The following is a 26,760-nucleotide window of genomic DNA, read 5'->3' on the forward strand; positions in this document are numbered from 1 at the left end:
CCCCAGGTATCAGAGTCGCATTCCATGGCCAAGGAAAACAACTCATTCATACTGGATCAAGCTATTTTGTTAGGCCATCATTCATCCCTCTGCTTTCACTCCAGACCTGAGTGGTCAGTGTCCTTCCTTTTTAGAAAGCATTTAATCAGCAGAGGCCAGAGACCTTGCTTCAGGTCTTCTGTGAGAAGCCTGTCTTCTTGCAGCTCCTCTCCACTAATATCTGGATTCATGTAAAAGCAGCATAGCCACCCACTGGAATGAGAATTGAATTTGGAGTTAAGAAGATCTAGATTTGATTCTGGACCTAGTCACTTAACTTATTACTGTTTGGTCTTCAAGTTCTTCATCTATAAAATTAATTCAATTGGCCTTAAGGCACTTTCCATTTCATTAAGAGAGGCTTTGAAATGAAGGCAAGGAGGGCAGGCTGGGGTGGGAGGTGGCACAGATGAAGAACCTGAGAACCAGAGAGGATGTCTTGCTAAGAGTCACACAGATATTTAAGCCTTTGTTCTTTTCGCATATTAAACCTTGCTGCTTCAATCTAGCTTCACTTTCCTACCCTACACTCTTTTCTATGCACCATTCCTATTTTTTCTAGGTAGTGGAAGAAACACAGACCATCCTAAAGGAATATGGCTTCCGCTTTGTGAGACGTGGTCCCATCTTTGTCAAAGGAAAGGGTGAGCTGCTGACATTCTTCCTGAAGGGACGGGATAAGCCAGCCCCGTTCCCTAATGGCTCCTCTGTTACCCTACCCCATCAGGTAGTGGACAACTCCTGAGTGGCTCCCACCTCCCCAACATCCAGAGATGGGAGGGGCAATTCCTGAAACCAGAGCACTACTTTGTGAAAGAGACAAATGACTAAATCTTGACATTCTGAAATTATCAAATGGATTCCCACATAGACTTTAGATACAGCCTCTCCCTGCTTCCCCTCCTTTGTTCTGGGAGTATGAGCTCAGTGGGTTCCTGCAGTTACCCCTCAGTGTGCTTACAGCTTCTCCTTCAGAGTAGGGAGTCCTGGAGTGACCTTTTCAGAATCCTAGAACTTCCTCCCAGCACCCCTCCCCTTGCCCCTAGCCAAGAGAGGCCAGACCCACTGTGAGCAGAGAATTTGTATCAGGGACTGAGCAAAGGTCTTTGTTTCTGGGCTGGCCATCTAGATCCCATGGGGGTCTGCACAGATGAGAGGGACTGAGGCTTTGTCTGTTAAGGAGCTCCAGAAAGGGTCCAATTGTTTTCATACAGTCTGAGAGAAGTAAATAGACCAGTCCTGATTGGTCTGTTCCTTGTAATGGCATTCCTGGACATCCTTGCCACCTTAGTCTTGAATCAGGAAGAGTGAGTGCAATATTTCCTTTTACTTGGGGGAGGGGAAAAATTTATTTCCAAAAGAAAGATTATATATAAACAGATTCTTCTACATTTATATTTTTAACTGTTTCTGTTAAATTAACAATTTCTTTCCAATACTGCCTTGCCTTTTGAGCTCTTGCTAGTCACCAATTGCTATAGCTTTAAAAGAAAATTTACAGGTGATAAAAAACAAGACTTTTAATAAAATGTTTATCCAACTCCAAGTGTAGTTATTGTGAAGTTTCTAACACTACTTTCCTTCCAAATGCCAGTAAAGAGGGCTTCATATATTCAGACAAAACATCCCCAGAAGGATGTTTTTCTTTTTCTTGTAAGTCAATGATCAACACATAAACCAGCTGTGACAACCTTCAAGGAAGGTGCATATCTTACTTTAAGTTTCCAGTTACCCACACTGAGATTTGCCTGCCTGTAATACAAAATTGAAAACTCAGATAGCGTATACTTCTGTATACAGAAATGTGTCTGACACTCCAAAATCCACATACAATGGAGAGAGAGTGTGTTTGTGTGTGTTTTAGGGCTTGGTTCATGAAGTTTTAAACAAATTATATACCCAAAGAATAATCTAACATCAGATTCTATAAGGAAGAATCAAGAGCTGTTATCTGTTAATGATTTTGTTGTTGTTAAATTCTAGGAAGGTCTTGAAGTCAGACCAGAGAATTCAATTCTTTAATATTTAACAATGCCACTTGTGGATGAGCTCATATTTGTGTCAGTGAGTGTTAGGTTAAAGTGGGAAATGAATTTACAGTGGGGTGGAGCCAGGTGGTCACAAAGGAAATACATGGTTATAAGGCCTTTTTTTGAAGGCTAAGAAGAGCCAAGTTTTCTTGGGAAAGTAAGGACTTAGACAAGGATTCAAGGTTCATGGACATAGATGAAGCCATGGACAATATTGTTTCTTGAGGTGGGTCGAGAGAATCTAGGTTTATAGATAGCTAAAGTGCCAGAGTGGGTATGACTGGGTTGGAGGGACTAAGACTGTTCTAGTAAGATGGTATTTGATTTAGTTATTTTATTCCATACAATCTTCTCTGAACACAACCAAAACAAGGTATTAGGCTTAGGATACATTGGCTTAGTTTTATGTTGTGGAATCATATATAAATATAAACACACGTACATTTATCATCTCATTTCCAAAAGCCATTTTATTCATCTTCAAAAAAAATGAGATATTGTTAATCAAATCTATGAGTTACTGGCAGTAACTTGGTTCAGTAATTCTTGGTTCACTGAAATTTTGCTCTCTCCTCTGTCTCCACCACAGTACTTCTCAATGCCATGTATCATTTACTTATAGAAAGCACAGATTCTGATATAAAACAAATATCATCAGATCCAAAAAGCAAAAGCAAACCATTCCACATAAGAGGATGTTAGCTGTTCAAGCCCTGGTCAATCACTTAAACCTCAAAGGACAATATCTATGGGTTCACAGTCGTATCCCCTACAGGCCATATTAAACAGTGGTTTTGGCCATTAATATGCACAGGAAAATCTGGGCTGAGTAAAGGGTGGCATTTGAACCCGAGTCCAATAAACAGTTGTCAGTTCCAAAGGGCTCTGTTCTGTGCTCCTGCTCATTCCTGAGGTGTTTTCCAAGGAACAGACTCATCTGTTTTTTAGGCACAGTGAATGGACAATCAAAGTTTCCTCTCCTAAAAAAGACTCAAACACCTTATGAAGCGCATTTTTATAGAATAGTATCTTGTGGGCTTCTCGCTGGTCCTCCCAGGAGGCAGATGTTGCTCCTGTCCCTAAAGAGGAAACAATCTGTCAGTCTGGTTTGGTACAAATACAGGCTCTTCTAGGGAAGCCTTCCCCCTTGCCATGTTCATTCTTAGGAATGGTAAATAAGTGCAAGTTTTGATTGCTCAGGAGCTCTCCCAAGAGCATTCACTTAAGACCAGATAATCACAGTTGGGACTTGCCCACTCAAATCTAAACTTGGTAAAAGAATTTCAGAATTTTCAGCCTCAGATTTTATCTGATTGTTCCTTATTTCTCCTTCCATGTTCCTGGAGGCAGTGTGGTTTTTAATGAGTAACAAAACCAGCCTTGAAGGCAGGAAGACCTGAGTTCAAGTCTTACCTCTGACATATATATGGATAATGTGACTTTTGAGAAAGGCATTAAACTCCCAGTGCCCATTTCTGACACATAGGGACTCTCTAAACCAATGAAACCCCAGGTCCAGTGCTATGGTGCTGTAAAGAAGGACCTTTGTCCCAAGGGTGAGAACGGCAGAGCCATGCTTTGTTTCATAATGATATGAAAGCAGTGTATTACAGTGAAAAAATACAGATGCTGGAGTCAGGTGATCTAGGCTCAAATTCCCCCCTGGGCCTCAATGTTCTAATACGTAAAATGTGGTGGCTGGATCAGATAACCACCTAACTAGAGACCAGTGAAGTTACTAGCTCTATTCCACTACAGTGTCCAAATATTTTAAGTGACTGCATACTTTATCATGATTGTCTTGTTTCCAAGACAAGGAAGGATAAGACCACGGATAAAATTCAGGTGGCAAAGAGAGGAAGAACATAAAAACTATGTCTTCCCTTCAGGAAGGGAGGGAAAAAAATTAATAAAGTTGGTAATTAGTAGCCCTGGAGTCCAAGCAAAAGAAACTTTCTCACAAAGATAGGGGGTCCTTCCTCTTACCTTGGTACGTAATTGTGACATCAGTGGGAAGAGTTGTTCTGAGGTTCTGGTACACAAGCCTGGCACAAAAAGGGAAGGACTTTTCACTGGGGTCCACAGTGTATGTGAATGACAGCAGAGTGCACAGTGAATTTCTTTGCAAGGGCCCGGCTAGGAAAGCTGAAAAGGCACACTAAAGGCAGCAGAGTAAACAAACACACCAAAGAATACCATGATTATTATAATTGGAATAACTCATGATGCTTTGAAAATTCAAATACTGAAAGATATTAGTGTCTTCATAAAGATACTCCTGCTGTATAACATGGAGGATAACCAGACATTGAAAATGAATTTAAAAAGATGTGATCCAAAAACAGCTTAGGAAGCACTTCATTAATGGGATTCACTTATTCTACATGACCAACTCATTCTCTGTCTGCCTCTTTACAGAATCCTAATTTTTCAGTCCTAGGAACACAAATCACAGTGGAAGAAAGTCTAATCATTTTTAAAATAATTACAAAGAAAGTAAGTTTATTATTTTCCTTTTCAAAAATACAAAAATCTTGCTCTACATTTCTGTGGATGGACAAGGTGAAGAAAGGGAAAATTCAACAGTAAAAGTTTAAGAATAGTTTGAGTTAACTCCTGAAATAACATTCCTTTGCCAACATGAAATCTAGCTATCTTCAGTGGGAAAAGGAAATGCTATACTCTGGACCAAGAAACAGAGGGAAAAATGTCAGACTCAATACTTTAGGGATCTAGAATTTCATTGAGGTAGATACTGCAGTGAACTAAGGACAAGCTGTAATTTCAAAATGGCTACATTTTTTGACAAGCATGTACGTCTCTACTAACACTAGTCTGACTCAAAACATTTGACCCTGACCAGAAAAAACTGAACAAGCTAGTTTCCTTACCTTTACTTAGTTTGTGAACTGTATAATATTTGGTCTTATGTGTTTTTTTGTTTTGTCAATTAGATATTCTCCAAGGAAATGTGCAAAAATGTGCAAAAAATTCTACAATTTTTTCTACAGATGTCGTAAAGAATATTATCAAGGACAATTCAAGTCCAGAATGGAACAGGATTAGTTGCACTGAAGGACAAAAGAAATTTGTTAAAAATGAAAAAAATGTCAAGAATTGAAATTATTGCTTCAAAACATCCAAATTATCATAAAGCTGAAGGCTAATTGATTTTTTTACAGTGTGATGTCAGCTTCCTAAAGTTGGAAGAACAATTTAAAAAAAAGACAACCTAGAATGCTTTTAAGTGATTGCTAAGAAGATAAAGTAGTTATAAGTAAGACAATATGAATCCTGGCATCTTAAGGATGGAACAAAGATAAATTTTATTGATGCAACTCACTTTTTCATTTAAGGCTATACAAAAATAACTGTCAAAAGTGCAAACGAACCTGTAAGATCTGGGTATATTTGGACTGTAAAATATGCATTCAAAAAATGTTTTGGGGTTTTTTTTCTTCTAGAAATCTTGGTGGTGCAATGTATAGAGCACCAGCCCTGGAGTCAGTAGTACCTGAGTTCAAATCCAGCCTCAGACACTTAATAATTACCTAGCTGTGTGACCTTGCGCAAGTCACTTAACCCCATTTCCTTGCTAAAAAACAAACAGAAAATTTGGTTCCACTGGGGAAATGCTGAATTCTGATAAATGCTATGATATAATGGGCAGAATTATTCCATAATTACAGAAATTCCCAAGTGAAGATAGAATATTGTATAATGAACCTTGCCATATACCATGAAAGGCTAGGAATTTACTAAGAGTTAGAGATAAGAGATAAATATGGTTCAGTGATCTGGGATCTCACTTGATTTAATCCCATTGAAAACCTAGAGGCAATAATCAAGGCTAGATCTATAAAAATGGATCAATCTCAAAAGTATCTTTAGGAATAGATATTAAAATATATTTGAATACATTATATTAATTATATTTGAACCCAAAGCCAAATCATGTAAAACAATTGCAGCCTTAATCTGTTGCAGATTAAGTTTTTTAAAGTAATAAAAATAAATTGAATTATTTTACTTTGTTTCATATAATTCACAATAAAAGCAGTAGAATTTGCAGAAAGGCATGATTAAGTCTAACATAAGGAAAACCTTCTAAACAATTAGTCATCCAAAAGGGCCACCTTGGGAGATGCTTTACTGGAAATGCTCCAGCAAAGGTTGGATGACTATTCCTCTGGGATGTTCTATTGTAGAAAATGTTCTCATTCAGCTGTAGGTTGAGCTAGTTAGTTTCTGAGATCACTTTGAACTCTTAAAGTTTTGTGAAATCATAGCTTGATGAGAATGTGAAAGACAAGGTGACACCAAGGAACAGACAAGTTGGAAAGGCTTCAAAAAATTTAATGATTTTTGTTCTGCCTTTCACCTGATCCTAAAATGGGCTGTATGTCTGTCACCCTACCAGCCAGCCTGCCCACAGGGTAAAGAATATTTTGACTGTGGATGGACAAGGTGAAGAAGGGGAAAATTCAACAGTAAAAGTTTAAGAATAGTTTGAGTTAACCCCTGAAATTTGTTCTAGTTTTTTTTTAATTGTCCTTCCAACTTTAGGAAGCTGACATCACACTATATAAAATCAATTAACCTTCAGCTTTATGATAATTTGGATGTTCTGAAGCAATAACTTCAATTCTTGAAATTGGTTTTCATTTTTAACAAATTTCTTTTGTTCTTCGGTACAACTAATCCTGTTCATTCTGGACTTGAATGGACAGCACTCTCAAAGTACCCCTTTCAAAATACAAAGTCAAGCAGTCTGTATCCATGGAGCTCTAGTACCTGGACAAATCACCACCTCAGTGGGTTGGTGACTCATCTATAAAATAAGGGGGTTGCATTTGATGACCTCAAAATCTAAGATGCTTTATTTCCCTGAATTTTCTTTTCCCATGGTTAAACATTCCTTATTCCTTTAACTGATTCTCATATGATATGGACTCAAGGTCCTTCACCATTTTGGTTGCCAGACACTGAGAGGTATAGGTAGGGTTATTCTCATTTTTACAGCTGAGAAAACTGAGGTAAACAAACAGAAGTGAAATCACCTGCTCTAGGCCATACAGCTAGTTAGCCAGTGAGGCTAAATTTGAACTCAGGTTTTCCTGACTCCAAGTTTGGCCCACAAGTCCTCTGCTTAATTACATCAATATTATCGAAGACTTCATCAAATGCTTTCCTGAAACCTAGGTAAACTACATCTAAGTCAATCCTGTTCTACAAGTTTAGTAAATCTGTCAAAAAGAAAATTAAATTAGGATAACATTACCTTTTTTTATGATAAAATCATTCTAGTTATTTTCAACCACTTCCTTTTCCTGATATTCATTAATCATTTCTTTCAAAGGAATGATTTACCAAGAAGCAAAGTCAAGTTGATTAGTTTACAGCTTGGAGAATACATTCTTTTTCTTTTTTCAGGAAAACCAAACATCTGCTCCTTCTCTTATTTTCCATATATTTTGTAAAAATTACTGACAGTTACTCAGCAATCAAAACTGCCAGTTCTTTTGGTACCTCAGGATAGAAGTCTGTCTGGGACTGGTGACTTGACTCACTAATAGGAGGACCCTCTTACTATCCCTCTACTTTTTTTAACCTCAACTACCTAGATTTTTTTCTTATTCTTTCTAGTCCAGAGTACATATTTATAGTTATACATGAATAACCTACATCAGATTAATCATTGTCAAAGGGAGAGGGGGGGGGAAATGTGGAACTCAAAACCTTACAAAAAATGTATATTGAAAATTATCTTTATGTGTTATTGGAGAAAAAAAGAAAGAAAAATCAGAAAAAAATCAAAGAGTGCACACTGTCCTTGGCAGAGAAAACAAAATGAGACGAATGGTTTTGCTTTCTTTCCATTACCTACCATCATTATTCTATCTACTTTAAAAGCTTGTATTCTTCTGGCTTTGAGAAATTCAAGGTCACCTTTAAACCACAAGAAAAAATCAAGCATGACTTTTGACAAACTAACTCCCCAATAATCCCCAAAGGAGTGCTAAGTAGAGAAATGCTTACTTAACACCCAGAATTCCTGTTCAGAGGACTGACCCATTGTTCCTCAAATAAATTAAGACCTCTTAATAATACAGGATATATATATATCTCACATTCTAATTTTGGATCTCCTGGGCTCACAAAATACATACAAATTTGGCTTCAGGACATACATACTTGAAGTTGATCTGCCTGGTATTTTCTTCCAGAATATGCATTAAGGTGTTCGCTGAGACTATACATGAAGTGTTGAAAATTAGTCTGTAAGTACTTTTCAGCTATCTGTTCCAGGGGAATGAAGATTGGAACCGAATGTCGATGTATTGTAAGTGGTTTCTTGATGATAAGATCCACATAATAGGAATCCAAGATGTTTCCCTCAAAAGAAGTGTTGAAGCAGAGACACACCCCTTTTGTGGTCAATTTCCCACTGATCCCTGAGACAAGGGAGAAGACACTATAAGTTCTCACTCTTCCCTTCTGATTCTGTTTCAAGTATCTCCAAATAAGGAGTCAAAACAAGAGCAGACTGGCAGAGGAGATATAACCCAGTCTGTGTGACAGTTCCTAAAGATCAAGGTCAATGTGAAAATAGGAATACTTAAACCTTTCCCACCCTGAGGAATATAAACCACATACAAACCACATCAATTTTTCTATATCCCCCGAAAAGGGACAGAATGTCCATGTTATAAAGCAAATTGAAATCTGGAGACTAAAATCTTATATGCAATATAATATACTTTGTCAAAATAACAGCAGAGTTAAGAATGAACTAAAGAGCTGATATATTTTGATGGGGAACCCATCCCTCAGGAGTGACAGACCAGATATCCTACTAGTTGCAGGCAGATAGCAGGCACTTAAATGCTGATAAAATGCTTCCAAGCTTCTAACAGTACAATCACAGAAATATTACAGCTAGCAAAGACTTTATAAGAAAACACACCCAAATCCTGTCTTCTTGGCTGTTCCACTAGCCTTATTTATCCAGATTTTTAAGGATGAAAAAAGCCCACACTGGTGAAATGACTTGTCCAAGGTCACTGACCACAGATAGGAAGGATATATACCAGGATTGGGGTAGATGAGTCATTTAATACCTGTCAAATGGAATGCTTGAAAGAAAGCGTTAGCTTTTTCCAACTTCATTTCAAGATTTTCCTCACTGTTCTTCAATGGTTCGTAGGGTACCAAGTTAGTGATGGGTATTTTGGCCTGCAAAAGAAATTGTTCTTATTTAACAACTTTGCATAGAGCTTATTTTGTCTAGGCACAGCAGTGGATATTAAAGGGGATAGAGCAAATAGATAGTCCTTGCCTTCCAAAAGTTTGAAATCTAGCTAAAAAAGACAATTCAATCAATATATATTTAGTGTCTACTTATGCATAAAGCACTAGAGATACAAATATACAAAGAGATACAAAAAAGTGCCAGACAGTGGCTTCAAGAAACGATAGTCTATAGGGTGGTGGAGAATGGCATGTAAATTGGGGAGCATAATACAAAATGGTAAGAATTTTTGCACCATTTTGTTTTATAGGACTTTACAGTTGACATAATACTGTATGTTAACTCATTTGATCCTCATTATATTCCTGTTAGTTAAACCAATACAGGCATAATTCCTTTTTTAAAGATGAGGAAAGTGAAACTCAGAAGTCAATGGGGTGCCTACAATCTCACAACTACTAAGGGTCTAGTGACCTCCAAGTCTAGTGGCCAAACTATTGCTGGATCTCAGTCTCCTCCAAACAGATCACACCTCTAATTGTAGATCCTATAGGCCCTCTTCTCTTTTCCCTATAAGAGACCTCCTGTGGTCACTTCATCAGTTCCCAAAGATTTAATTACCATTTCCATGTTGATGATTCTCAACTCTATCTACTTTGCCCTTACCTCCCAGGTGACCTCCAGTGTTGCCTCTTCAGCTGCCTTTCAGGTATGTCTGATGGGATGCCCAAGAGACAACTCAAATTCAGTATGTCCAAAACTAAACTCATTACTTTTCCCCTTAAACTGTCTCCTGCTTCAACGTTCCCTACCACTGCAGAGCAGACCTCTGCTCCCAGTCCATGGTGTTATTGGGCAATAAAGTACTTTTCCCATACTTTCTCCACTATGGTCCCCAGTCCCTCAGGCTCACGAATAAGAACCATCCTGGACTTCTCACTGGCTCTCACCCTCTATCCTGCTATTACCATCCAAGTTGTTACCAAGGCCTGTAGATTTTTATCTTTGTAACATCTCTCTATATACACTCCCTTCTCTCCTCTTTGGCACTGACATCACTATAGTACAAGACCTATCATATCAGGCCTGGATTATTGCAATAGCCTGCTGGTGGGTTTGCCAGCCTTAAGTCTCTCCCCTCAAATTCTATTCTGCCATCAAAACGATTTTTCTATTTCAAGGTTCGGATCATATCCCTCTCTACTCCCCATAAACTCCAGTGGCATCCTCCTAAAGGATCAAATACAAAAATATCTGCTGGACATTTAAGGCCCATCATAACCTAGGCCTTATCCTAAATTTCTAGTCTCTTTAACACCTAACTCCCCAACCAGTGCTTTTGGATCCGGTGACACTGGCCATCTGACTGTTCCACAAAAAAGACAAATTCATGATCTCCCTGGCTTCCTTTAAGTTCCAACTAAAATCCCATGGTCTACAGCAAGGCTTTCCCAACTCCTCTTAATTCCTGGCCCTTTCCATTTTTAATCATTTCCTATTTATTCTGCAAATTACTTGTTTATACATGTGTGTTTGCTTGTCTCCCCACTAGATGGTAAACTTGAGGATGGAAACTATCTTTATCCTCTTTTTGCATTGTACATAGTAGGCATTTCACAAATATTTACAGACTGACTGATATAAAGAACCAACAAACTATTCTACAAAAATGTGAGAATGGAAGAGGAAAAAGGGTAGAATAGAAGGGAAAATAAATTAAATCAGAGAAAGCTTCACAGAATAGCTTGAAGGAAAAAAAAGATTTGAAAACACAGATAAGGGAAAAAAACACAGATAAAGAATGAATCCATTCCAGGTCCATTCACTTTTTTTTAGGGTTTTTTTTTGCAAGGCAAATGGGGTTAAGTGGCTTGCCCAAGGCCACACAGCTAGGTAATTATTAGGTGTCTGAGACCGGATTTGAACCCAGGTACTCCTGACTCCAGGGCCGGTGCTTTATCCACTGTGCCACTTTGCTGCCCCCTATCCATTCACTTTTGATCACAAAGTTAACATGGTTTTTGTGAAGAATTCACCAAGCAGGGCAGCTAGGTGGTGTAGTGGATAAAGCACCAACCTTGGAGTCAGGAGTACCTGGGTTCAAATCCGGTCTCAGACACCTAATAATTACCTAGCTGTGTGGCCTTGGGCAAGCCACTTAACCCCATTTGCCTTGGAAAAAAAAAATTCACCAAGCACATCATTATTGATTAATAAGTGTCATGCACTTAGTTTTTGAGTAGATAAAAACAATTTCGTAAGTTTGCTTTTATACCTGAAAATAGCATCACTTCCATAGAACAATTTGTTAGATTTTGATTACAGTCTAAAATATGAAATCTATTCTGAGACACAAGATCCAGAGCTGTAAATGAAGTTAAAGCTTCACTACCACTATCTGTACCCTGAAATTTTTTTGCCTCCCCCACGATCCCCCCCAATCTGCACCTGTGATTTCATTTTCCTAATAACTTTCTTTGAGGTTGATTGACCAATGTTCTGTTACAACACAGTCTTGAGCACTTGAAAGGCTCAGAAACTTGCCCGGGGTCACAACAATTATGGGTCAGAAGCAGCATGAACATGAATTTTCCTGATTCTAAATCTGGCCCCCTAACTACTTAGCCCAGGTCCCTTTCTCATTTTCTACTGTCTTCCCAAGAGTTACTATTAAGTACTGAACTCTACTTACCCTAGCTTCTTGTAGTTTCACTTTAGTTTTTAGTTCATCCCGAAGTTTTCTCAGCTTGAGGATCTCTGCTTCCAAGTTGGTTTCATCTCCATTTTGTCTCCTGGATGATCTCTGATTCTGAGCCTCCAGTTTTTCAAGTTGATATAAAACACCTGTCAGTAAAATGACTTTTAGAAGAAACAAAAACTAGTGGGGAAAGTATGGGGAAAGTACTTTACTGCCCAATAACATCAGTATGACCAAATAACAGTATACCTAAGAGATATAGATGTGAACAGTTCATGTCAAAAATTTAAGAATTCTCAAAAAATTTTTTTCCTTTTAAAAAAAGATATGATCTCTAGGTTTGTTGCATTCTCACTGTTTTAAAACATCTAAAGGTTTTTCCTCCTTCTACAGTAGAAGTTGTCTGTCAGAAGATCTTGGTTCAAATCCTAGTTCTGCCTCTTCCTATATGTGTAATCTTGTGGTAATCATTTAACATTTCCAGGTCTTAGCTTCCTCTTTCCAAAAATGAGATGAGTGGATGACTGATCTTGAAGTCCCTTCCAGCTCTAAATCTAAGATCCATGTTTAATGGAAATCAATGTTGGATAGTTTAGTTAATAAGTTTTCCTGGGACAATTATTTCATTAAAATGATAATTATATATGAACCCTTTATCCTTAGAGAAACTTCTTATCCACTATTAAAAAATTATCTTTCAGTCTCACAGTGTCTTAAGTGATGCCCAGTTTCCATGGGAAGTTTTATACTATGCTTCTTCAGTTTTGAAGATGTTCCTCCCTTGCCAAAAGAGCATAATCAGAGAATTACTTTTCCATGAATGACCTGTATTTTCTATATTCAATTCAAGAAACATGTATTAAGTGTCAGTTGTGATATAAGGTATTCTGCTAAGTGCTTGGGCTATTGAGGCAGAAAGAAGTTTACATTCTAATGAAGGAAAACATAACCAGATAAATACAAATGTTAAAATCACTTTTTGGGGGGGGGCACTAATTTCAGGGGAAATCAAAAGGAAGTATCCAAGAACAACAGAAGTAAGGTGGGAAAGCACTTCAGGATTGGAAGGTGTGGAGGTGGAGAATGGTCTGTGCTGATTGACGTTGGTCCTTCATTCTCCAAAAGGACCATGACCACAAGGGAGGTGATAACCATGACAAGCTTGTGAAGTGGATTTGAGTGAGGAGGTGGTGCTATGTCACCAAGCCTCACCTTCTTCTCCAGGGTCCCCTGGGTCCAGTGGCCAGGTATGGATCAGAATGCCTCTCACCCTTTCTCACTCCTAAAACCAGAGGATTGGTCCAGATCCTCTCTGAGATCCTGTCCAGTACTAGCATCCTATAACCAAACTGGGCCCAGATCGAGGGAGGTCGAGCGTTCCCATCCAGACTCACCATGTTTCTGGGAAGCTGCCATCAGCTCTCCGAATCCCAAGGGCTGATTGGTTTGTGAAGACACCTGGAGGAGAGGACCGGGAATGTTCTCCAAATTCCTCGCTGCGAAAAGGAAAATAAGACAACAGCCCCTTTTTTTTAGGTAGGGACAGGGCCCAGGTCAACTAAACCACCACAGAGGGCACTAAGGTTGGCAGGCAGGCCCTGTCTGGGCGGCACCCAGACGCAGGGGAGGCCTCGGGGCAAACCATCAAAGTTGAGCCTCAGTTTCCCCAATGGTGAAATTGGGATAATGGAACCTCTGCGTTCCTGTGAAGGTTTAAGCAGAGAATAAAAAAAACAAAACAAAACCCTGCTGCCCTTCAAGCGCCAGAGTATGATTACAGGTGGTTTAGGCCCGCCTTAGAGAGGGGCCCGGCAAAGGGAACGCGGCAATCTCCATTCGAGTCAGAAGTGGCTTCCGAAGCTCTGTCTTCGCGGCCAAGCCTCCCCCTCTCCGATGCGGGCCCGGTCTCACTATGGGGCTAGCTTCCCTCACCTGGCCTACCTGCTGCCCGCTTCGGCTCCCCGAACCCAAGGAACGAGCGTTTCCCGCCCACAGCTCCTTCAAAGCAAGCGCCGCCCTTCCCGGCGTGCCTAGCGCGCACGCCGTACCGTAAGATGGTGGCTTCCAGGATATCGGCTCCTCCCCGTTCCTCCCGGCATGCCTTGAGGATTCCATGACCCTTTCCCACCGTCTGCGAAGATGGCGGCTCCCGTTGAGGCGGTCCAGCCGCTGGTGCAGTACTTGGTTCTGCGAGGGGACCTGGCGCGAGCCCCGTTCTCGTGGCCTTTAGGAGCGCTGGTGGCGCAGGGATGCCACGCGGCCATCGCGGCGCTACACGCCCACCGCGACCACCCAAATTCGGCGGCCTATCTCCAGGACCTGGGGAGCATGCGCAAAGTAGTTCTTGAGGTGCGGAAACCCCGGGATGGGGGGGAGGAAAGGTCGCGCCCGGGGCGGAAGCGGAAGTGATCTTATTCCCAGGGTTCTTAGAGGCTTCGCCAACCCCTGAGAGAGTAGGAGTTGGGTGCTAGCCGGACTGGGAAGGGAAGCCCGGCTCGGGGCGCCCCGGCCCCGCCCCGGCGGAGGTCAACGCCCCAGGTGAAGGATCCTTTATCCCGGCCCGGGGGATGCCGGCATCGCTCTTCTCCTAGGCCTTCTGTCAGACAAGCCGTGCTCGCAGCCGATGGAGGGCAACTAGCGATGGTTGAGGGGGCGAAGCCCCCAGAGCTGAGAGGCCGGGGGGGGGGGGTCGGCCAGAAGCCTTGGGGTGAATGGGAGAAATAACGGGCAGATTGGCCAGGGCCTGGGGGTGAGGCCAGGACGACTCCCCCGAGCTTTGATAGCGGGAAGCGGCAATGCAGTTTGGAACCTTCGAGTTTGTGATTATAGAACATCTCAGGGGGATGATACACCAAACAGATAATGGACTGAGTTCAGGAGAGATGAAGCCGGCTATGGCAATTTGGTAATTATGTTAGTCTGGAGAAATTAAACCATTGAAAGCCGGTGAGCTCAAAGAGTAGAGCCCAGGAGGCTGGACGTAGATAATGTCTTTATAAAAGAGGGAGAAAACCATTAGAAGAACAATGTCATTAGTGCAAAGAGTACAATATACTGAGAAAAATCAAGAACAAGGAGAATTGAGGAAGAGCCATTGGATTTAGCAATAAAGAGATCATTGGTAATCTGGGAGAGAGTAGTTTATGGAGTGGTCACAACCACGAGATAGACTTCAAGAGGCTGAAAAAAAACCATGAGATCGGGCAGCGGCCCAGTGGATAGAGCCCTATCCCTGGAGTCAGGAGTACCTGAGTTCAAATCTGGCCTCAGACACTTAATAATTACCTAGCTGTGTGGCCTTGGGCAAGCCACTTTATAAAAATAATAATAATAAAGAGGTGAGATGGAAAAAATGGGAGCAGTGAGTGCTGAAGACATTTTCAATAAGTTTAAAAGAGATTGATAGCTTGAAGGAGTTGTAGGGTCAAGTTAAAGTTTTTAAGGATGCAGATCTGAGCATAGTTCTGAGATAAGATATTAAAAATTAGGCAGAGCCAATGGTCAAAGGGACAAGCTCCCAAGAGGTGGAAGGATTAGAATCAAGGTTAAGAGTGATAGTGTTGACAAGACTATTGTCCCTTCAAAGTCCAAGGAAAAAATAGGGGATGGTGTTGATATGATTTAAGTGTAGATGGCCCCATTTCAGTTAGTGGAAGAAGAAAAAGGGTTATATAGGTCACTTGAATGAGAAAGATAATTACTGTACAATTAGTCAAAAGAAGAATTTTCTGTGTACTGGTGAGGGCCCATATGACAGCATAAAATTTTTGATGAACCCAAACAACACAGTATGACTTTCTAAAATTTGAAAACAGGAGTGAAGAAAGCAAATGGCATTTGGAAAAGGATGAACAGTGAGGGGACATTGGGTCCAGGAATTCAAGTATTTATTAAATATCTCTCTTGTAAATCACTGTACAAGGTGATGAGGATACAAAAACAAAAGTACCTTCTCTCACAGAGTTTAGCATTCTTTTGGATAGTCGCAATATTTCTACAGAGAAACATAATTTAGTAGTGTGAAGAGAGTATTCAGTTACTATAGGGATGTCAAGAAGGGTTTCTCATAGAACGTGATATTTGAGCTTTGAAGGAAGCAAAGGATTCTCAGTGGTGTTCGTGAGGAGAGAGTATAGCATTCAAAGTGGCTTGTGCAAAGGCATGGAGAAGCAAAATTATTTACCAAGTTTAAGAAATAGCAGGTAGGCTGGTTTGACTGGTTTGTCAAACATAAGTGTAGAAAGATAGATGAGTATTATACTAATATGAAGAGTTTGTATTTTTTTCCTAGAGATAAAATCCACAGCAAAGATCAGAAAAAATATATTATTAACAATTATCAATGTTACCTCCACATTTTTCATACCACTTCCTTTCTCTCAATTCACATCATCACCTTAGTTCAGAAATTCTTCTCACCTGAACTTTTATAATGACCTAATAGGTCTCCCTAATTCATTTCACATATACCCCCACTCCTCATCACCCTTCCAAACCATCCTCCACAGCACTGTCAAAATACCTAATTTTTCTGAAATTTTATTCAGATTCTTGACTGACTTGATTAACTTTATCTGGGTCTGACATAGGTTCCCCAATTGGGGACATTGAGTTCCCCAGTTATAATTTTATTATTGATTATATAAATTGATTAGCTAATTGGCTATTTCTGCTCAGCCTGTCTTTTTATGCTTTTTTCTCTATTTACCCCTCTCCTGGTCCTCTTTATACCCCCCCCCTTCATACTTCAACCTCAAAAGATGGAGTGTTATGCTTATGACTAAACTTACCCTAAATCTCTCCTCCCTTTTAATTCTCCAAGCTACTCTTTCAGTCCCTGTCTTCCCCTTACTCCCAGTAAATATATGAGTCATCTGAAGAGGTAACTTTCCCTATGGGAGTTTTAGGAAAGGATTCCACTTAGATTTTCCCTTTTGATAGGTGATAAATTAAGGGAGAAAGTGAATATATTTCTTTAATGTCTTGCACAGTTGGATTTAGGGATCTAGGATTATAGATCATATGGAACTTGTATAATTCAGTTGTAATTTCAGTAATTGCTACTAATCTTGTGGGATTTTGTGACTGTCTTATAGAAAAGGAAATGAAATCTCAAATGAACCAGTTTGCAAATTAGTGGCAAAACTGGAATTAGGACCTGAGGTCCAAGTTATCATACTTGATGTAACCTGGTCCTTTGCTTTTAAATACTAGGGAGAGTGTTTATCTTCCTATAGCTCTCCCTGGATGAATCATTTGACCTGTGTGCATATTCTTCTGTGCCTTTTCCTTTTTCTATTCTACTACAGGCTCCAGATGAGGCTGCCTTGATGGCACTGGCTGAGACCCTGAAAAAGAACAACATTGACTATATGCTGTGGCTGGAGCAGCCAGAAAATATTGCCACCTGCATAGCTCTCCGGCCTTACTTCAAAGGGGAGGTGAACACACATTTGAGGAAGTTCAAGTTACTGAAGTAACCACAATGTGTGAAAGCTATTTTGGACAAATGGGACCCAGAATCTACATGTCACTTATCTCTTGGCATCTCTGTAAAAACTGTCAACAACTCATTGACAGATCCCACAATTGCTCTTAGTACTGGCAGTTTCTTCCAGGATAAATGTAGTAGACTAATTTTTGAGTAAATTTCAACTAATAAACGATTCCTCTTTCTGTGAAGATAGAAAAGATGCTAGTTATTGTATTCCTATCAGGTGTTTATTAGCCAGGGAGCGCTGTATCTAGGTGACCTTTAACACATTTTCAAGGTTTGTTGTAATAAGTTATCACCCTAGGATAAGAAAGAGCACCTCTAATCTTTTTCAAGCAGTAGCTACTTAATGAGGATGATAGCTTTGATTCATCTAGTACTTTTAACAATTCACACCAGATGATAGGATTTAGAACTGGCAGGTATCTTAGATCTCAACTAATCCAGGTGATTTTATCCCTTGGTAATTCTGAAACCTGCAGACACTTTCTGAGATTGTTTTCTAAATGTATAAAAATTATACAGGATTACACATGAAACCATGTATATTGAAATATAGTTAATGAATTTCTTAAAAGTCCATGAATTCAAAAAGCCCTGATTTACTTCAATTCTGACATTTTATACATGAGTTAAAAAAATAGAACCTCAGAATTTAGGTTACTTGTCCAAAGTCACACAGTAACACACCAAATTCAAACTGTGGTCCTCTTTTGGGAAATCTAGTGTTTTCTCCTTCCTAAGATAGTTCTTTTATGTGCATTTTCATTGATTTCATTCTTTGTTGATAGAAATTGCATGTACTTTCATGTATTTAGATGGATGACTCCCAAATACAAGTTCACAACTGTGTGCTTGAGTCCCTTTATTTCCAGCTGTGTGCTATGTATATTGTAAATATTTTGAGGTTTTCTAAAAAACATTAGCTATCAGTGACTTTTACTTTCTAATCCCCAGCACCCCTAGAACCTCTTTTGTAAAACAAGCCATGTTTTGCTGTCTAACAATGTTTCATTCTGCACAAAAAATGAAAGCCAGGATAAAATTGAACTTGTTACAGGATCAAGATAACCAACAGAGAAGAAAGTGAGACCAGAATATGGGTAATGAGCTGGGAAAGCAGAGAGGGTAGAATGACTGGAAGTTACAGAAGTGGATGAAGACTGTTGTGGTTAATGAAATTTCTGGTTTAATAAGATCAAGGGTAGGCCTAATTTCTGTTAATCCATTGACAAACACTTGTTTATTCATTCATTTGCTGAATGTCAGACATTATTCTAAGCACTGGGTAAATAAAGGCAAAAACATGATCCCCTCAAGAGTTCCCATTCTAATGGGAGGAGACGAAAAACATTTGGATACCTATAAGGTGTCTATAGTATAAATGCATGATATTCTCAGAGGGAAAGCTTTAGTGGAGGGGGGGTGGGATGGAATGTGACTTAACTTTCAGCTTAAGGTGAGACTTGAGCTGAATCTTAAGGGAGGCTTCTAGGAATGGGGAACAGTCTGTGAAATTAAGGATATGGGAATGTCATGTTTGAGAAACATCAAGAAGGCCAAAACTGCTAGATTTTAGATTACTTGGAGAGAAAGTATTAAAAAAACTGGAAAATTAGGAATGGGCCAGGCTGTGATGAACAGCTTTAAAAGCCAAACAAGATTTTATTGACTGAATTCTGGAGTTCAGGAATGCCATTGTCAGGTGCTTCTAAAGTAAGATCACTTTGGTAGAGAATGCCCTAGGGTGGAGAGATTTGAATCAGGGAGACTAACCAGCAAACTATTAAGAGTTCAGGTATGAGACAATGAGAGCCTTCACCAAGATATGGTGGGTCTGTGAGTGGAGAAAAGGGGATGGATTTGAGAAACATTGAAAGGGTCAAAAAATTTAGCAACAGATTGGATAGATGGGGTGAATAGGAGGAGATGAAGATGACACTAAGGTTGTGAACTTGTCTTACTGTGAGGGTGGTGTTGCTCTCAATAGGGAAGTTTGGGGGAAAAGATGCCCATGTGTGTGACTGAGTTGGAGTGAAGGTATGGAAGCTTTTGATGAGCTAGGTCAGGATGTTTGAGGAAACCAATATATTTTGAAGATCCTGAATATACTGGGGTAGAGAAGACAGGAAGCTAGGATGAGAAAGGAAAAAGAATAACTTAAAGGAATGGTATTTAACAATTAGATTGGAATATATCTGTAGTCAGCCCGGAAGAAGGAAATGTGGCCAAATGATAATACTAGAGGAAGGGGCAAGAAGTTTACTCACTTGGTCAATGTTAATGTGGGGCAGAAGAAACGGTACATTCAGTGTTGGAAAGGGTGACAAAAGATTGTTTTCTGACTGAGTCAAGTGGAGAGGGCAGACATATGAGAGGAACATGTCTAATAGGAATGGAGTTTCAATAAAATGAGACTTCCAGTTGGCAAATGTTTGGGGTGGGGGAATAGGTTGGTTTATGCAAAGCTTAAATGGATAGGAACAGGGAGTGGTAGGAGTAGAGAGTTTGCATTCAATTTTGAGGTTTTGAGAAAGAAGCAGTCTCATTTGCATGGTTATTCCTTTCCAGGAAGCAAATCGAGTTCTGTTCTGACCCCAGCTTGGAATCGATTTGATTTTCTGCCTTTGGAAGGAGAATCCAAACACTGATCTGGGACATGCATGGTCTCATGGCAAGAAAAGCTGTTTGTAGTCTTTGTTGGTTGTAAAAGTCTGAGGCCTTGTTGATTAATGTACCTCCCCTTGTCAAAAAGGAGTATAGCCTGCAAACCTCAGCTTGAATGTTGATATGATTTTTAAGGGTGGGGAATGAAGTGGTAGTGAGGATCTGGTTGAATGATGAGATGCAGAGTCCATGAGGAACGGAAGACCCCTTGTCAGTACATTTCCAGGTTGTTTGAAAGCAAGGAGAGGGATGGAAAGATGAGGAGGCAAGAGCATCCACTTCCAATTCCAGGAGTCATTGCCCATTTCCATATCTGGATAGAGATCCTAGGAAATAGGTCAGAAGGGATACTAATAATTGCTTGCTTATATGGCACTTTAAAGGTTTCCAAAGTGCTTTCTATACACCTTTTTATTTGTCATAGTATCCTCCTGACAGCAATATTACTCTGATTTTTGAGATGGGGAAAAAAAAGTCAGAAAGCTTAAGTGACTTGTTTAGAAGAATTCAGAACACTAGTATTTTCTTTTTCTATCAGACTTGCCTAGACAGTTGATACAAATCTATTCCATTACTAAAGGCATCTCTTTGTCTCTCCCACCAGTGGACCTAGTCAGGAAGACAAGTTCAAATCCAGCCTCAGGTTCTCAGTAGCTGTATGACCCTGGGCTAGTCACTTAAAACTTTGCCTCAGTTTCCTCAACTGTAAAATGAAGATAATATCAGGACTTGCCTATCAGGGTTGTGAGGATCTAATGGGATATTTGTAAATAATGCTTAGCATAATGCCTGGCTATAATAAGTACCATACAAATGTTTATTTCTTCTTTACACCTTGCCCATTCATTGGAAGGTATATGCCCTTTTCCTAGGAGAGAGAGATATTTCTATTGGGGATAGATTAGTTATTTAATTATAGACATTTTGACTTACCATCTCTTCCTTCAAAGTTCAGTTTAGTTTCCATTTCACCTGGAAGTATTTTTCGCTCTTCAAATGTTCTTAGGATGCATTCCCAGGTCCTCTCCTTTGTATTATGTGAATTCTCTGCCCTCATTTCTGGTTTCTAAGGACTGATGGAGAAAGCCATAAAAAATCTGATTTGATCTACTATAAATTCATGGTACATATCCTTGACTGGGCTTTTGATAACTCTTTAGTCTGTCTCAATCCCCTAAAGTAACTAAGGAAAGCTTGCTTTATGTCATTCTCAGAGAATGAGGTCATCTGAGTTGAGCTCCTTCATTTTCCTGCTTTAGTTCATAAAACTCCCTGGTCTCTATCCCTCTGGTCCTAAACCTATCCTTCTTTGTTAATCTGTAGATCCTTCTTGTTTTGTCTCCTCTAGACTGATTCTTAATCATCCCCTCTTTCATAACAACCTCTTCCTTTACCACCAGCTTTTTCTTCTGCCTCTATTCCTCACAAACACCTCTCTATGATCCCTCTAACCCATTCAGCTACTGTTTATCTCTCTCACTGTTAAACATCTGTCTCTCTTCTCTTCTAATTGTCCTGCTCATTAACAGCTTCTAGCTACCAAATCCAATGAATGGCTGTTTTTGAATCCTTTAACTCTGCAGACTAGGGCAGCTAGGTGGCCCAGTGGATAGAGCACTGACCTTGGAGTCAGGAGGATGGGAGTTTGAATGCAGTCTCAGACACTTGACATTAGGCAGGTTACTTAACCCTGACTGCTTCACCCCCCCCCCCCCCCCAATCCAGGGCCATCTCCACTCATCCCGATTCATATCTGGCCACTGGATCCAGATGGCTCCAGAGGAGAGAGTAATGTTGGTGACTTAGCACAGCAGTCCCCTCCCTCAAATCCGATTCACATGCTTGTCATGGTATCACCTCCTGATGTAGTGATCATCAAGAACAAAGGACAAATATCATTAACTCTACAGACTGATAGCCTCTGTCCTTATCTTCCTTCAGGTCTCTTGGCATTTTCTTCCTTGGCAGTCCAATTTCTTCTCAGAACATTTACCTGATAGAGATGTCCTAAAACTCAGAATGTCAAATCTTGATCTCCAGACTTTCAAATGCTTTCAGGGCATTCTTTACCTCTCATCATGACTTTTTGGGGCAAGTAGGTGGCACAGTGAATAGAGCACTGGCCTTGGAGTTAGGAGGACCTGAGTTTGAATGTGGCACCAGACACTTGACACTTAAACTGTGTGACTTTGGGCAAGTCACTAGACCCTGATTTCCCTGCAGCCAGGGCCATCTCCAGTCATCCCGATCATATCTGGCCACTGGACTCAGATGGCTCTGGAGGAGAGACAGTGAGGATCGTGACTTAACACAGCAGCCCCTCACTCAAATCCAGTTTACTTTCTCAGTATGGCATTATCTCCCTGATGTCAAGGTCTTTGAGAACAAAGGACACGTATCCTCATCATGTCTCTTTCAATATTTTCTCCTCTGGTAATCATTTCTCCCCAGACAAACCTTTTAAAAAAAAATTAAGGCAATGGGGTGAAGTGACTGCTCAAGGCCACACATTACTAAGTGTCTGAGGTCACATTTGAACTCAGGTCCTCCTGACTCCAGGGCCAGTGCTCTATCCACTGCACCACCTACATCACCCAATTTACTTTTTAGATTAACCTCTTTCTATCCTAATCCAAAGGGCCAGCCTTAATTTATCTTCTGAGCTTCAATTACCTGCAGGACATTTCTACCTATCACCCAAGACTTGACATTTTAAAAACTATTTTCCTTGTCTGCTTTTTCTGACTTAACTATTTCTGCAGAGAAATTATTCACCCAATCTGCCTTGTTAGGAATAATCTTCCACTTTTCTCTCAGTCACCTTTACTACCTAATCACTTAGTCCTGTTTTCATTTTTTTTTGTTTTCCTTTTGTTTTTGCAAAGCAATGGAGTTAAGTGATTTGCCCAATGTCACACAGCTAGGTAAAGTGTCTGAGGCTGAATTTGAACTCAGGCCCCCCTAACTCCAGGGCAGGTGTCACCTAGCTGGCCTGATTTCATTTTTTAGCATCTCTTATATTTGACTCTTTCTCTCATTCTGTTACAATCTAATACAGGATCATTACCATTTACCTGGATAAATTAAAATATTCACTCAACCTGCTTTATCTTCCCATCAGACCATCTGATACACCACTTCCTAAAAAGGCTTTTATTCCATACAAGTCTAATCCTGTCATTCCCTACTCAAAAGTCTAATGTGCCTTTCCTCCTGACTAAAGTTATATTTTGTTTGCCTAATATTCAAAGACCTTCACATTATGCTTTGTGCTCTTCCTCATTCTCCAGGTATTCTGCTTCAGTCAGACTAGACAACATTGGTCCTAGAATACTGCATTTTTAATCTTACTGCTTATGCCTGGAATGTCTACCTTCTTACCAGTTGAACCCTTACCTATCTTTTAAAACACTACTCAAAATGTTATCTTCTCCATGAAGCTTTTTGTAGGCCATTCAGACCTAACCTAACACTGATTATTTTCTAATTAGTGCAATTAGTTTTACTGCAACTATTTGTGTCAGTGTCCTATTCCCTATTAGACTGAGCTCAAGGGGAGGTGCTTATCATTGCTAACCTTTGTATTGCTCTAATACCTAGCAGGGTTCTACACAGAGTAGGTACTTCAACTTTATAAACAATGTGACAACTAGAGAACTTCTAAAACCAAATAAGATGGTAAGTTTTTGAATGTGGTTATGTTGAATTAGTACAGGCATGCAAAGTCTTAAAAGTGGTGAGGCTTTGGAGAAGCGATTTAACCACTCTCAACTTCCTTACTCCATAAATCACCCACCTGCCTTAGGAACAATATGGAGTTATCTGGGTCAAATAAGATGATGACATAGCAATTTGTAAAGAATGTTTTGTTATCATTGAGTTGTTTTTTTCAGTCCCATCCAGCTCTTTTTGATTCCATTTGGGGTGTTCTTGGCAAAGATACTGAAATGGTTTGTCATTTTATTCACCAGTTCATTTTACAGATAAGAAATTGAGGCAAAAAAGGAAGAAGTGACTTGCCCAGGGTTATGCAGTTAGTAAGTGTCCGAGGTTGTATTTGAACTTGGGAAGGAGTCTTCTTGACTCTAGGTCCAGCACTCTATCCACTGAGTCAACCTAGATATCCCTAAAAGATGTTATTGTTATGAAGCTAGCTGTTATATCTTCTAGATAGGAAACCAGAAACTCAAAACGTCAGTTTCTCTGCTACCAAAGGGGATTGACTATAAGGGACCTTTTGACTGATTCTAGAGTAGTCTTAAGGTGAAAGTAAGGGATAATTGATAGATATCTGCCTTATCTAGTCCCCTCATAATGTTAGGAAGTGAGAAATGTCTCCAGTGATAAAATTATGAGTAAAAAGTGAGTAGAAATTATACAGAATTAGTTAGGCATATGTATGTTGTATTTTTTCCAATACTGGAAAAATAGGATAATGGATCTAGGTCTCCTATCGAATTGGCCCACTAAAAAGAATTCTTCAGAACTGTTGGGGGGGGGGGGGGCACCATCAGTGTGAGGACAACATTCCTTGTATGTGACCTGTTAGTAATGAAAATGAAATATGTATTTAACTTTCTGTATCCTGGGAAAAGCAATTCCAGATTCTTATGGAGAGATGAAGTATTTTTTAGCTATTTTCTCTCATAGAGGGGTTTTTTTCACTTCATCCTTTAGTGGGGAACGTTCAGCCCACAGGTCGAATTAAGGCCCCCAAAATCATTTGGTCTGGTGCTTCAAGGCAACTGCAGGTGGGACTCAAAGCTCAGTAAATGTAGGAACTTTTAAGGGGTGAATTAAATGTTTGGCCAAATAAGCTGATAATTTTGTATAGGCTGCAAATAACGTTATAAATATCCAAATGGCCTTTGGCAGAAAAAAAAAAGTTCCCCACCTCTGCTTTAGAGGATGAAGTTGTCCCAAAAGCACTTTACTATGGTAGAGCTGGTCTTTTCCATTTGATGTTGCCTGGAATAAAAGATTACTAAAGAGATTTGCTTTTTTTCGGAGCAGTCTTTTTCTCTTTGCTGCAGGAGAAAGTGCATTAGGACCCAATGGAGCAGGCCTTGGGACACAGTACTCAAAGGTTCAGATTGAGATGTAGGATCAACCTCAAAGCAGAAGAGTACCCTTCTCAACCTTTTCCCATTCCCACTCTCAAATCCTCAAACCTATCCCCTGATAGTCACATACTTAACTAAATACAAATTAACTAATGATGGATATAAGTGAGTAGTGAAATAACTAAAAGTTTGGTTCCCTTGTTAGGAACTGTCCATAGGGAGTCAGGAGGCTCTGAAGGCTCCTGAAATCATCTAGGCTTATGTTCCTACCAAAGCTTTTCTAAATGATATATTAAGTGGCATCATTTTCTATTAGGTTTGGGCTGTCTTAAGGGGTAAAAAGGGCATAATTTTATACATCTTTTGTTGTTAAAGACATTATTACTACAGTGGTAGTATACAGTGGGTATACTAACATCTGGCTCAACAATTTCCTCAAAATTTAGAAAACACCATACACATTGGTTACTAGAATACAAATAAAGCCAATCATCTGGATATGTCATCGATCTGTGTCTGAAAACATTAAGATTACCAAAAATCTCATGGTGATGCCTGGATGAATTCACAAGCAAATAATTTTAAAGATGAAAATGGCCTGGCCAGGGTGACAAGGAAATTATGAGAATTTTTGGATGAATCAGCTAGGACAGTCTCAGTTCATCATGAGAATTATATTAGAAATGTTCAGATCTACTTTTTCATACTAAAACTGAATTTTCAGTTAATTGGCTTTGGTTTTGGATGTTTCTTTATCATTTTCATTGCTTCCATTAATCTATTGTGTAGGCAACCCACACTAGTAAAACCGACCCATTATGTGGCTGAAAAGTGATTTTCCTGTGGAATGAAGTGGAAGTGCCATAGGTGCAAGCAATTTTATTTTCCTCAAATTTAGCAATCATTTTAAACTGTACAAACATAAAACAAACAGTGCAACTATAAAAACTTTTAAGGTGACATGCATATTTTAAGGTGCAGCTGGATTGGGATGGGGGAGGTGCTATCTTTTGTTGGCATCTTCTGCATTCACTACCTTTTTTCTCTAGTTCCTTAAACAAAAGCAATTAGCCAGGAAACTTCACTTGGAATGCTGAAGTGAGAGTTGAATACCCTGAAGTCTGATTGCACAACTATATGTGACAAAAGAGAAAAACTCCCTTGCCTCCACCCCAGTGAAATAGGGTAATGAGATGGAGGGTTAGAGTAATGCAGGGCTGGGCAGTCAGGCTGGGAATAAATGGATCAACAATGATGTTTATGAGGGTTTCATTTTTGTTGTTTTGTGGTGACCACCCTCTTGGTTCTTAGTTCTTCCATCTTTTCATTCATTTTCTGAACAAATTATTTTCAATATTAGGTGAAGATATTTTCTAACTGAGGAGAATTGGGTTAGGAAGAAGGGCAAGGGCTAAGAAAATGGCTTCTTCAATGGTGGAGTCTGTTTTTTGTTCTTAAACATTATTCTTTTGCCCAGAAAGCAGAGGTAGTAGGGGTGGAGAATATCATATGTTGGC

General features: G+C 39.7%; 3 protein-coding genes across 5 annotated transcripts in view; 2 read left to right on the forward strand and 1 right to left on the reverse strand.

Annotated features, from left to right (window-relative positions):
* The window catches only part of ADCY3 (adenylate cyclase 3), a 129,199-nt gene extending 124,686 nt beyond the window's left edge, over positions 1-4,513 (forward strand). For both annotated transcript variants that reach the window (XM_074209977.1, XM_074209978.1), the window contains one exon: positions 602-4,513. In XM_074209977.1, coding sequence (XP_074066078.1) covers positions 602-784 — 183 coding nt within the window. In that variant the 3' untranslated portion in view covers positions 785-4,513. The remainder of the gene's footprint in view (positions 1-601) is intronic.
* On the reverse strand, positions 2,293-14,244 carry CENPO (centromere protein O). Its single transcript, XM_074209979.1, is given in 8 exon segments — positions 2,293-3,050; positions 3,053-3,148; positions 4,056-4,227; positions 8,265-8,524; positions 9,191-9,305; positions 12,014-12,165; positions 13,414-13,515; positions 14,068-14,244. Coding segments are annotated over 8 exon segments (1,164 nt in total). The 5' UTR covers positions 14,135-14,244; the 3' UTR covers positions 2,293-2,850.
* PTRHD1 (peptidyl-tRNA hydrolase domain containing 1) lies at positions 14,128-18,925 on the forward strand. 2 transcript variants are annotated; one of them, XM_074209980.1, is made up of 2 exons: positions 14,128-14,368; positions 17,329-18,925. In XM_074209980.1, exons 1-2 carry the CDS (start codon positions 14,159-14,161, stop codon positions 17,497-17,499), a joined length of 381 nt encoding a protein of 126 aa, XP_074066081.1. In that variant the 5' UTR covers positions 14,128-14,158; the 3' UTR covers positions 17,500-18,925. The 2 variants fall into 2 exon arrangements, 1 of the variants encoding a protein (XP_074066081.1); XR_012473468.1 differs by lacking the exon at positions 14,128-14,368 and adding an exon at positions 14,379-14,557 and having other exon boundaries at positions 17,329-17,418.
* The last annotated feature ends 7,835 nt before the right edge of the window (positions 18,926-26,760 follow it).

This window comes from Macrotis lagotis, chromosome 1 (genome assembly GCF_037893015.1).
Source record: "Macrotis lagotis isolate mMagLag1 chromosome 1, bilby.v1.9.chrom.fasta, whole genome shotgun sequence".
Taxonomy (NCBI): domain Eukaryota; kingdom Metazoa; phylum Chordata; class Mammalia; order Peramelemorphia; family Peramelidae; genus Macrotis; species Macrotis lagotis.

What these genes read in the sequence shown, in the direction of transcription:
- PTRHD1 (XM_074209980.1), top strand. Translation starts at nt 14,159, where the DNA reads ATGGCGGCTCCCGTTGAGGCGGTCCAGCCGCTGGTGCAGTACTTGGTT. An exon ending in TGCGCAAAGTAGTTCTTGAG is followed by an intron (nt 14,369 to 17,328) that starts GTGCGGAAACCC and finishes ATTCTACTACAG; the next exon opens with GCTCCAGATGAGGCTGCCTT.